Source organism: Panulirus ornatus, chromosome 25, assembly GCF_036320965.1.
Source record: "Panulirus ornatus isolate Po-2019 chromosome 25, ASM3632096v1, whole genome shotgun sequence".
In the NCBI taxonomy this organism is placed as follows: Eukaryota; Metazoa; Arthropoda; class Malacostraca; order Decapoda; family Palinuridae; genus Panulirus; species Panulirus ornatus.
In genome coordinates, this window is record NC_092248.1 from 20,492,916 (window position 1) to 20,507,192 (window position 14,277).

General features: G+C 41.3%; 1 protein-coding gene across 1 annotated transcript in view; it reads left to right on the forward strand.

Moving 5' to 3' along the window:
- The window catches only part of LOC139757311 (uncharacterized), a 773,501-nt gene extending 759,499 nt beyond the window's left edge, over positions 1–14,002 (forward strand). Inside the window, 3 exon segments of the mRNA XM_071677710.1 lie at positions 12,502–12,602; positions 12,604–12,721; positions 13,031–14,002. Coding sequence (XP_071533811.1) covers positions 12,502–12,602; positions 12,604–12,721; positions 13,031–13,173 — 362 coding nt within the window. The 3' untranslated portion in view covers positions 13,174–14,002.
- The last annotated feature ends 275 nt before the right edge of the window (positions 14,003–14,277 follow it).

Genomic DNA, 14,277 nt, shown 5'->3' on the forward strand with positions numbered 1-14,277 from the left:
TGACCATCATTAACAAACTGGAAAAAAGAAATTGGTGGTCGTTCAGAAAAACGTGAAGGATTACGCTGAAACTTAGCAGCATTATTCCTTTAAGAGTCTTTCGGGGAAAGAATCTTTCTTTTTTTTCAAAAAGAGTACGATAAATGATGCATTATTGGCCGCCTCAAAATGCATTACCGTAACCATTTGAAGAACAATTATCTGGAGTGCAATCACTCACACGTTCCTGGTCTTCAGATGCAGCGTACAAACTCCTAATCTTGCATAGCTCTCGAGGGTCAAAGATTATCCATGTTGCCTGTAGTAATGAGGAGTTGTTATGCCTCCTTAGTCTTCTCCTCATCCAGTCATAACCAGTTACAACTTGTGCGCTTAGGTCTCAGGCCGTGTTGTTATACAGTTGTTGTACGAATGTCACGGCCAGAGGCACCTCAAAGGTGCATTTTTTTCCGCGCCTCCGGCCGTAACGAACCAACAGCAGCAGCACCGCCGCCACCAGCAGCCCTCGGCCGCTCTTCTGGCAACACTCCACACCAGCAGTGTTCGTGGCAGGCGCTCTAGCCGGGGGCTCACACGTGTGGCTTTATCTCTGAAAGTTACCATACTGTTTTCTCAATCAAAGGGAACACTCGTTTGAAGATATAAACATTCTCAGTACAATTACCAGTAGCGCTCGGCTAAGTCTTTTAGGTACAACTTGAATTAGTCTTCGGGTATAATATTTCTTAGTGATGGTAGTATATCCTTTTTTTTTCAACCTCATTGTCCATCTTATTTAATTAATCTTAGCCGCCGGGGTTAATGATGGCGCTGTTATATGATACACTAGACCTCATAATTCATAATTTAATGATAATAATGGTTACCAGGTGCTGTTATATTTACCACTGCCATATACATCAGAGCAGCTGAGAAATATGGATTTATGAAGCAGGACTAACACGCCATAAGACCTTTCTCTTATTAACAAATACAGATTTATATTTCAGTCGAAGCAAAGGATCTCTGTGTTGTGGCGAAGATGCCGTTTTTGTATTATTCCTCGTAGAATTTTTATGGACCGAGTGCAAATAACATTTCAGATATTGAAGACGTAGTCAGAATATATATATATATATATATATATATATATATATATATATATATATATATATATATATATATATATATATATATATATATATATATATATATATATAAATGTATATATATATATATATATATATATATATATATATATATATATATATATATATATATATATATATATATATATATATATATATATATTTACTTTTTTTTCATTTTGCTTTGTCGCTGTCTATCGCGTTTGCGAGGTAGCACAAGGAAACAGACGAAAGAAATGGCCCAACCCACCCACATATACATGTATATACATACATGTCCAAACACGCAAATACACATACCCATACATCTCAATGTACACATATATATACACACACAGACATATACATATATACACATGCACACAATTCACACTGTCTGCCTTTATTCATTCCCATCGCCACCTCGCCACACATGGAATAACATCCCCCTCCCATTCATGTGTGCGAGATAGCGCTAGGAAAAGACAACAAAGGCCCCATTCGTTCACACTCAGTCTCTAGCTGTCATGCAATAATGCCCGAAACCACAGCTCTCTTTCCACATCCAGGCCCCTAAAAACTTTCTATGGTTTACCCCAGACACTTCACATGCCATGATTCAATCCACTGACAGCACGTCGACCCCGCTATACCACATCGATCTAATTCACTCTATTCCTTGCCCGCCTTTCACCCTCCTGCATGTTCAGGCCCCGATCACTCAAAATCTTTTTCACTCCATCTTTCTACCTCCAATTTGGTCTCCCACTTCTCGTTCCCTCCACCTCCGACACATATATCCTCTTGATCAATCTTTCCTCACTCATTCTCTCCATGTGCCCAAACCATTTCAAAACATCCTCTTCTGCTCTCTCAACCACGCTTTCCTTATTTCCACACATTACTCTTACCCTTACATTACTTACTTGATCAAACCACCTCACACCACATATTGTCCTCAAACATCTCATTTCCAGCACATCCACCCTCCTGCGCACTACTCTATCAGTAGCTCACGCCTCGCAACCATACAACATTGTTGGAACCACTATTCCTTCAAACATACCCATTTTTGCTTTCCGAGATAATGTTCTCGACTTTCACACATTCTTCAAGGCTCCCAGGATTTTCGCCCCCTCCCCCACCCTATGATTCACTTCCGCTTCCATGGTTCCATCCGCTGCCATATCCATTCCAAGATATCTAAAACACTTTACTTCCTCCAGTTTTTCTCCATTCAAACTTATCTCCCAATTGACTTGACCCTCAACCCTACTGTACCTATTAACCTTGCTCTTATTCACATTTACTCTTAACTGTCTTCTTTCAACACTTTACCAAACTCAGTCACCAGCTTCTGCAGTTTCTCACATGAATCAGCCACCAGCGCTATATCATCAGCGAACAACAACTGACTCACTTCCCAAGCTCTCTCATTCACAACAGACTGCATACTTGCCCCTCTTTCCAAAACTCTTGCATTCACCTCCCTAACAACCCCATCCATACACAAATTAAACAACCATGGAAACATCACACACCCCTGCCGCAAACCAACATTCACTGAGAACCAATCACTTTCCTCTCTTCCTACACGTACACATGCCTTACATCCTCGATAAAAACTTTTCACTGTCTCTAACAACTTGCCTCCCACACCATATATTCTTAGTACCTTCCGCAGAGGATCTCTATCAACTCTATCATATGCTTTCTCCAGATCCATAAATGCTACATACAAATCCATTTGCTTTTCTAAGTATTTCTCACATACATTCTTCAAAGCAAACACATGATCCACACATCCCCTACCACTTCTGAAACCACACTGCTCTTCCCCAATCTGATGCTCTGTACATGCCTTCACCCTCTCAATCAATACCTTCCCATATAATTTACCAGGAGTACTCAAAAAACTTATACCTCTGTAATTTGAGCACTCACTCCTATCCCCTTTGCCTTTATACAATGGCACTATGCACGCATTCCGCCAATCCTCAGGCACCTCACCATGAATCATACATACATTAAATAACCTTACCAACCAGTCAACAATACAGTCACCCCCTTTTTTAATAAATTCCACTGCAATACCATCCAAACCCGCTTCCTTGCCGGCTTTCATCTTCCGCAAAGCTTTTACTACCTCTTCTCTGTTTAGCAAATCATTTTCCCTAACCCTCTCACTTTGCACACCACCTCGACCAAAACACCCTATATCTGCCACTCTATCATCAAACACATTTAACAAACTTTCAAAATACTCACTCCATCTCCTTCTCACATCACCACTACTTGTTATCACCTCCCCATTAGCCCCCTTCACTGAAGTTCCCATTTGTTCCCTTATCTTACGCACTTTATTTACCTCATTCCAGAATATTTTTTTATTCTCCCTAAAATATAATGATGCTCTCTCACCCCAACTTTCATTTGCCCTGTTTTTCACCTCTTGCACCTTTCTCTTGACCTCCTGGCTCTTTCTTTTATACATCTCCCACTCATTTGCATGTATATATATATATATATATATATATATATATATATATATATATATATATATATATATATATATATATATATATATATATATATATATTTATCTATTTTTTATATTATTTTGCTTTGTCGCTGTCTTCCGTGTTAGCAAGGTAGCGCAAGAAAACAGACGAAAGAATGGCTCAACTCACCCACATACACGTCAACACACGCAAATATACATACCTATACATCTCAATGTATACATATACATATATACATATTCATTCCCATCGCCACCTCGTCACACATGGAATAACCAACCCTCTCCTCCATCATGTGTGCGAGGTAGCGCTAGGAAAGACAACAACGGCCCCATTCGTTCACACTCAGTCTCTAGCTGTCATGTAATAATGCACCGAAACGACAGCTCCCTTTCCACATCCAGGGCCCCACAGAACTTTCCATAGTTGACCTCAGACGCTTCACATGCCCTGGTTCAATCCAGTGACAGCACGTCGACCCCGGTATACAACATAGTTCCAATTTACTCTATTCCTTTCACGCCTTTCACCCTCTTGCATGTTCAGGCCTCGATCACACAAAATCTTTTTCACTCCACTTTTCCACCTCTAATTTGGTCTCCCACTTCTCCTCGTTCCCTCCACCTCTGACACATATATCCTCTTGGTCAATCTTTCCTCACTCATTCTCTCCATGTGAGCAAACCATTTCAAAACACCCTCTTCTGCTCTCTCAACCACACTCTTTTTATTACCACACATCTCTCTTACCCTTACATTACTTACTCGATCAACACAACATATCATCCTCAAACATCTCATTTCCAGCACATCCACCCTCCTGCGCACTACTCTATCCATAGCCCATGCCTCACAACCATACAACATTGTTGGAACCACTATTCCCTCAAACTACCCATTTTTGCTTTCCGAGATAATGGTCTTGACTTCCACACATTCTTCAAGGCTCCCAGAATTTTCGCCACGTCCCCCACCCCATGATTCACTTCCGCTTCCATGGTTCCATCCGCCGCCAATCCACTCCCAGATATCTAAAACACTTCACTTCCTTCAGGCTTTCTCCATTCAAACTTACCTCCCAGTTGACTTGACCCTCAACCCTACTGTACCTAATAACCTTGCTCTTAATAACATTTGCTCTCAGCTTTCTTCTTTCACACACTTTACCAAACTCAGTCACCAGCTTCTGCAGTTTCTCACATGAATCAGCCACCAGCGCTGTATCATCAGCGAACAACAACTGACTCACATCCCAAGCTCTCTCATTTACAACAAACTGCATACATGCCCTTCTTTCCAAAACTCTTGCATTCACCTCCCTAACAACCCCATCCATAAACAAATTAAACAACCATGGAGACATCACACACCCCTGCCGCAGACCTACATTCACTGACAACCAATCACTTTCCTCTCTTCCTACACGTACACATGCCTTACATCTTCGATAAAAACTTTTCACTGCTTCTAACAACTTACCTCCCACACCATATATTCTTAATACCTTCCACAGAGCATCTCTATCAACTCTATCATATGCCTTCTCCAGATCCATAAATGCTACATACAAATCCATTTGTTTTTCTAAGTGTTTCTGACACACATTCTTCAAAGCAAAAACCTGATCCACATATCCTCTACCACGTCTGAAACCACACTGCTCTTCCCCAATCTGATGCTCTGTACATGCCTTCACCCTCTCAATCAATACTCTCTCATATAATTTCCCAAGAATACTCAAGAAACTTATACCTCTCTAATTTGAGCACTCACCCTTATCCCCTTTGTATTTGTACAAAGGCACTATGCAAGCATTCCGCCAATCCTCAGGCACCTCACCATGATTCATACATGCATTAAATAGTCTTGCCAACCAGTCAACAATACAGTCACCCCCCTATTTTAATAAATTCCACTGCAATACCATCTAAACCCGTTGCCTTGCCGGCTTTCATCTTCCGCAAAGCTTTTACTACCTCTTCTCTGTTTACCAAATCATTTTCCCTAACCCTCTCACTTTGCATACCACCTCGACCAAAACACCCGAAATCTGCCACTCTATCATCAAACACATTCAACAAACCTTCTAAATACTCACTCCATCTCCTCTCACATCACCACTACTTGTTATCACCTCCACATTATCCCCCTTCACTGAAGTTCCCATTTGCTCCCACATCCACAACTAACTGCATACTTGCCCCTCTATCCAAAACTCTTGCATTCACCTCCCCAACTACCCCATCCATAAACAATTTACAACCATGGAGACATCACGTACCCCTGCTGCAAACCAATATTCACTGAGAACCAATTACTTTCCTCTCTTCCTACACGTACATGTTCTACCACTTCTGAAACCATACTGCTCTTCCCCAATCTGATGCTCTGTACATGCCTTCACCCTCTCAATGAATACTCTCTCATATGATTTCCCAAGAATACTCAAGAAACTTATACCTCTCTAATTTGAGCACTCACCCTTAACCCCCTTGCATTTGTACAATGGCACTATGCAAGCATTCCGCCAGTCCTCAGGCACCTCACCATGATTCATACATGCTTTAAATAGCATTACTAACCAGTCAACAATACAGTCACCCCCCTATTTTAATAAATTCCACTGCAATACCATCTAAATCCGCTGCCTTGCCGGCTTTCATCTTCCGCAAAGCTTTTACTACCTCTTCTCTGTTTACCAAATCATTTTCCCTAACCCTCTCATTTTGCATACCACCTCGACCAAAACACCCGAAATCTGCCACTCTATCATCAAACACATTCAACAAACCTTCAAAATTCTCACTCCATCTCCTCTCACATCACCACTAGTTGTTATCACCTCCACATTATCCCCCTTCACTGAAGTTCCCATTTGCTCCCACATCCACAACAGACTGCATACTTGCCCCTCTTTCCAAAACTCTTGCATTCACCTCCCCAATAACCCCATCCACAAACAATTTAACAACTATGGAGACATCACGTACCCCTGCTGCAAGCCAACATTCACTGAGAACCAATCACTTTCCTCTCTTCCTACATGTACATGCTCTACCACTTCTGAAACCACACTGCTCTTCCCCAGTCTGATGCTCTGTACATGCCTTAACCCTCTCAATCAATACTTTCTCATAATTTCCCAAGAATACTCAAAAAACTTATACCTTTGTAATATGAGCACTCACTTTTATCCCCTTTGCCTTTGTACAATGGCACTATGCAAGCATTCCGTCAATCCTCGGGCACCTCACCATAAATCATACATACATTGAATAACCTTACCAACCAGTCAACAACACATTCACCCCCTTTTTTAATAAATTCCACTGCAATACCATCCAGACCCACTGCCTTGCCGGCCTTCATCTTTCGCAAAGCTTTAACTACATCTTCTCTGTTTACCAAATTATTCTCCCTAACACTCTCACTTTGCACACCACCTCGACCAAAACACCCTATATCTGCCACTCTATCATCAAACACATTCAACAAGTCTTCAAAATATTCACTCCATCTCCTTCTCACATCACCATTACTTGTTATCACCTCCCCATTAGCCCACTTCACTAATGTTCCCATTTGTTCCCTTGTCTTACGTTGCACTTTATTTACCTCCTCCCAAAACATCTTTTTTTTCTACCTAGAATTTAATAATACTCTCTCACCCCAACTTTCATTTGCCCTCTTTTTCACCTCTTGCACCTTTCTCTTGACCTCCTGCCTCTTTCTTTTATACATCTCCCACTCATTTGCATTATTTCCCTGCAAGAATCGTCCAAGTGCCTCTCTTCTCTTTCACTAATAATCTTACTTCTTCATCCCACCACTCACTACCCTTTCTGATCTACCCACCTCCCACGCTTCTCATGCCACAAGCATCTTTTGCGCAAGCTATCACTTCTTCCCTAAATACATTCCATTCCTCCCCCACTCCCCTTACGTCCTTTGTTCTCACCTTTTTCCATTCCGTACTCAGTCTCTCCTGGTACTTCCTCACACAACTCTCCTTCCCAAGCTCACTTACTCTCACCACTCTCTTCACCGCAACATTCTCTCTTCTTTTCTGAAAACCTCCGAAAATCTTCACCTTCGCCTCGACAAGATAATGATCAGACATCCCTCCAGTTGCACCTCTCAGCACATTAACATCCAAGAGTCTCTCTTTCACGCGCCTATCAATTAACACGTAATTGAATAACGCTCTCTAGCCATCTCTCCTATTTACATATGTGTACTTATGTATATCTCTCTTTTTAAACCAGGTATTCCCAATCACCAGTCATTTTTCAGCACATAAATCTACAAGCTCTTCACCATTTCCATTTACAATACTGAACACACCATGTACACCAATTATTCCCTCGACTGCCACATTACTCACCTTTGCATTCAAATCACCAATCACTACAACCCGGTCTCGTGCATCAAAACTACTAACACATTCACTCAGCTGCTCCCAAAACATTTGCCTCTCATGATCTTTCTTCTCATGCCCAGGTGCATATGCACCAATAATCAACCATCTCTCTCCATTCACTTTCAGTTTTACACCTATCAATCTAGAGTTTACTTATTTACACTCTATCACATACTCCCACCACTCCTGTTTCATGTGGAGTGCTACTCCTTAACTTGCTCTTTTGCTCTCACTAACCCCTGACTTTACTCCCAAGACATTCTGAAACCACTCTTCCCCTTTAACCTTGAGCTTCGTTTCACTCATAGCCAAAACATCCAGGTTCCCTCTCTCAAACATACTACCTATCTCTCCTTTTTTCTCATCTTGGTTACATCCACATACATTTAGACACCCAAATCTGAGCGTTCGAGGAGGATGAGCACTCCCCGCGTGACTCCTTCTGTTTCCACGTTTAGAAAGTTAAATACAAGGAAGGGAGGGTTTCTAGACCCCCGCTCCCGTCCCCTTTAGTCACCTTATACGACACGTGACAAATGCGTGGGAAGTATTCTTTCTCCCCTATCCCCAGATATATATATATATATATATATATATATATATATATATATATATATATATATATATATATATATATATATATATATGTATATATATATTCTTTTTTTTATTTATTTATATATTTTGCTTTGTCGCTGTCTCTCGCGTTAGCGAGGTAACGCAAGAATACAGACGAAAGAATGGCCCAACCCACCCACATACACATGTGTATACTTACACGTCCAAACACGCAAATATACATACTTATGCATCACATTGTACACATATATATACACACACAGACATATACATATATACACATGTAAATAATTCATACTGTCTGCCTTTATTTATTCCCATCGCTATCCCGCCACACATGGAATAACAACCCCCTCTCCCCTCATGTAAGCGAGGTAGCGCTAGGAAAAGACAACAAAGGCCCCATTCCTTCACACTCAATCTCCAGTTGTCATGTAATAATGCACCGAAACCACTGCTTCCTTTCCACATTCAGGCCCCACACAACTTTCCATGGTTTACCCCAGACTCTTCAAATGGTCTGGTTCAATCCATTGACAGCACATCAACCCCGGTATACCACATCGATCCAATTCACTCCATTTCTTGCACACCTTTCACCCTCCTGCATGTTCACTCAAAATCTTTTTCACTCCATCTTTCCACCTCCAATTTCGTCTCCCACTTCTCGTTCCCTCCACCTCTGACCTCTTACCGTATTATTACTTACTCGATCAAACAACCTCACACCACATATTGTCCTCAAACATATCATTTCCAGCACATCGACCCTCCTGCGCACAACTCTATCCATAGCCCACGCCTCGCAACCATACAACATTGTTGGAACCACTGTTCCTTCAAACATACCCATTTTTGCTTTCCGAGATAATGTTCTCGATTTCCAAACATTCTTCAAGGCTCCCAGAATTTTCGCCCCCTCCCCACCCTATGATTCACGTCCGCTTCCATGGTTCCATCCGCTGCCAAATCCACTCCCAGATATCTAAAACACTTTACTTCCTCCAGTTTTTCTCCATTCAAACTCACCTCCCAATTGACTTGACCCTCAACCCTACTGTACCTAATAACCTTGCTCTTATTCACATTTACTCTTAACTTTCTTCTTTCACACACTTTACCAAACTCAGTCACGAGCTTCTGCAGTTTCTCACATGAATCAGCCACCAGCGTTGTATCATCAGCGAACAACAACTGACTTACTTCCCAAGCTCTCTCATCCACAACAGACTGCATACTTGCCCCTCTTTCCAAAACTCTTGCATTCACCTCCCTAACAACCCCATCCATAAACAAATTAAACAACCTTGGAGACATCACACACTCCTGCCGCAAACCTACATTCACTGAGAACCAATCACTTTCCTCTCTTCCTGCACGTACACATGCCTTACATCCTCGATAAAAACTTTTCACTGCTTCTAACACCTTGCCTACCACACCATATATTCTTAATACCTTCCACAGAGCATCTCTATCAACTCTATCATATGCCTTCTCCTGATCCATAAATGCTACATACAGATTCATTTGCTCTTCTATCACCCTTCTACCACACTGAACATGGACCTCACACAACACATTTTCGATAACTTCAGCGAACCACAACCTGTTCCTCGTACTGAGCTAGTGGCAATACACGTCAACAAAGCACTTGACACTATTCTCCGTCAAACCCTGACACATTAGATCGTTCACGCCACTATCTACAACAATAATAAAGAGCGGTTAACCAATTTTCTAGCCGGCCGACAAGCCAGATTCACTTACAGATGGATGCTTCACCTTCAAAACCCTCAAATTCTGCAACAGAGTTTCCCAAGAGACAGTTATTTCTTTACAAAGGCTTCCCCGTGACCTCCCAACACCTCCGGCAGACAACACAGTGAAAGACGATGTAATACACATCACAACACCCTGACACTAAATCAAATTGCGACAAACATGCAGCATGACATCACACCATTAGACGAATGACTCACTGAAAACAGGACGTCTGCAATTCCACAGAGATCAGCCATCAGCTCTCTTAATCACGGATGGACACGAATCCAACCTGCACTGAATGGTCAACCACTTCTACTCATCAAAACTTCAGCTGTACTAATTATCACATACGATGCCACACATGAAATTTGACACTCCCCATCACAGTGACCGCAAACAATCCAGACGCTCTTAGAACACTGACCGGCTTCAGTTTTCGACAAGAAAAAAGAGTCCTCCAGCACTTCCTACAAATAGTTCATCCAGTCCATCCACAACTACATCTGCCTGGTTATCACCTTGTCAAAACCAAACTTAACAGAGTTACAAACCTCACAAGAACCTCAGAGCAATCACCGGTTACCCAGCAACCACAAACACGCATTACCAGCAGAAGAAAACACAAATACTTCCAGTGCAATATCATTTCAACATTTTCGGTCCCTATTTCTTTGCAAGAACACTAGACCCCCTGCCACCCAGACTACACCAAAACCAACCACATCCCCCGCCTCGCACTGAGCTAGTGGCAATACATAACAAAGCAGGCTTCGAACCTGACCCACCACTACCTGATATACAAGGCTGCACCTGACCCATCGGCACTTGGAGGAACTTGATACCCATCCCGACCTCACGAGAATTCATTCCGGACTCCGGTCTGAGATTGCTTTAGAAATATATAAATTTATACATATATATATATATATATATATATATATATATATATATATATATATATATATATATATATATATATATATATATATATATATATATACATATATCATATATGGGATTTATGAACAAATTATACTATGTATACATTATTGCCTTCACTCATTGGTCTTAAATGTCTTGCACATTACTAAAGCTGCCATCAAAGCCTCTTATGTCTTCAACAGAGGAGATTCTCCTCCTTACACGCCTTCCACGTCTTGTGTTTCAGTCTCACGCGGATCTCTGCTCCACCTCACCAGTCAGGGACCTTCCATCTCCGTTCCACCGTCCGAGAATTAATTCCACTTTTTCTGTCGTCTGTTTCCCTCAAAGGTCACTGATCTCCGTGTAATGAATATATCCTTTGACTCTCCTGTCTCAGGGACTCAAGACAGAACCTTTACTGATCCTTCTGTCTAATCTTTTTCCAATAAATATGTTCCCTTTCCTCCTGGTTGTCTCATGTCTCACTTACCTTCCATTGCTTTGGTTCTGTCACCATGTACTTTGCTTAAAGTCTTCAATTTCCTGATTTTATTTTATTCATTTCTTGACACTCTTGATATCCGTAAACTGTATTCCTTACTTTTCTTATTCTTACATCTATTTGCTGAAACTCTTCATCCTCCATCTCTGTTATTGCTGATGGCTTTCCCTGCCTTTATGATCACAGCTGTTTTTCATCCTTCTCCTATCCTTTCTCCTTCAGCTGTTAGATCCAATTCTCCTTCAACCATTTTGCCTCTCCCTCATCTGGAGATGATTCTGTGGCCAGGATCAGCTTCCTTAAACATCTCCATTTAGACTTAAAGCCTCGCTTATCGTAATGATAGATATCCCATCATGATAGTTTCAGTATAAAGATTTATTACAGCCTCAAGGGACCTTCAACTCAACTCTGTTCACTGAAAGAGTCATTGAGATATTCAGAACTAAGTTCGTGTACCTTAAATATTTAAAGATTAAGATAATCAATATGAATTCCAGCTGCGTTTAGTTGCCTGTTAATCATAAGAAGCAGTTGCCTATTTGCTCTATCAACTTACTCTATGATATCATTAATAAACATGATTTATTTTAACCCCAGCTTCTCTTTCTATTTCTTTGACTATGATCACTGTGGAATGTGTGAGACAGAGAATCATAAAGTGTGGTTGTCTCCCCACAGTATTCCACTGTCACGGGCAGTGGGAGTCGGAGGGCGTCACGTACGTGGTGGCGTCTCCCATGTCACGGGCCTCAGGGGCTCCGCGCCGTGTCTGCTTCACCTTACAGCCTGGCCTCCTCCCCCAGCAGTGCCACCCACACTCTCACGCTCACTGCTCGCCACGACACCTGTATCCAGCGACAACACGACGCCCACATCGCCGTCAACGCCACGCTGGCCGGTACGTCGCGTCACAGGAACCTTTAGCCCCCAGTTCTTAAAGAATCACACTCATGTTGTCGCTCTGAAATTAGACATAGAGGAGAGGAAATATAGCCAGAAACAGGGAAGGCATCAGTTTACGTCCATTTGATTCAACCATCTCCTGGCTTACTACAAGATATTTGTGTCTCATAAATGATCATACTTATTTTGGCACAGAAGTAGACTCTAAGACAATGCGACTATAAACATATGAGAGGAGGAAGTGAGGGATGCAGGTGGTGTATGATGAAGGTTGTAGTGACTGCGTCTCTCTCTCCCGCCACAGGAAAGTGCCTGGAGGTGGCCAGCAGCATCAGCTCCGGCAGCAGCAGCAGCAGGGAGAGGCTTGCCGCCCGTGTAGTGCTTCATCTTACACTCCTCCTCCTCCTCCTCCTCCTCTCCGTGCCGGCCACAGTAGCAGCATTGTAGTTTTGGGTGAATGGAACTCATGTGCTGAGTCGTGTGGTTGGTATGAGTGTGTATTGGCGTGATGCATATGATGGCTGTATGAATTATGTGATGTCTGTGTGTGAGAGTTTCTGGAGAATCTTAGCACCCGTGTCAAGGTCCATCAGCCACTCACTGAGGCAGTAGATCGAGTGACTCAGTCTGAGCTGCTGACAGGCTCGGTGTCCGCCGTTCTTGGGACCTGATAAAACATCTATTATCTAAGAATATTTAGTTTCCTACTCCTGGTATAAAAGACAGGCACCAGCCATCCCCTAGCGCTCCAGAGGGTTATCTCATGTACCGTAGTTTAATGAGCACTCATGAATGTTGTGTAAGGTTCTGCTCAAGTTTACGTGATACGGGATCACATTATATTCTTTCATAGATATGATTTTACGTTGTATGCTTGCGAATGGTTTGTGTACGTAAAGATTCCCCGTCGTAAGTTGATGTGCTCCGTCACCTGTGGGAGTGATGCAACGTGTTGTCCAGAGCCCAGGTGTCCTTCGGGAGTGTCTGAGATGGGTCACTGCCGATGCAGACCCTCCCATCCCTCTCCTACCCTTCCCAGAGGATGACTGTAACTGCTTCTGTTGCCCCGTTTTCTTTTTTTCTATATATATCTTATTTTTAGGATATTTGTGTTTACCTGGACACGATGGGGATAATGTTCTTAAAAGAAATACGACGGTTCTGTCCTCAATCGTCCTTCTCAAATATTGATCACTACTGCCTTGCCTTCTTCGGTTGTTTTACATCTCTGTTTCATGTTCTTAAAATCTGTCGTGACTGGACAAAGAGTGCAATGTATTTCTTTAATGTTTTAGTATTATATATATATATATATATATATATATATATATATATATATATATATATATATATATATATATATATATATATATATATATGTAATATATATATATATATATATATATATATATATATATATATATATATATATATATATATATATATATATATATATATATATATATATATATATATTTATATATATATATATATATATATATATATATATATATATATATATATATATATATATATATATATATATATATA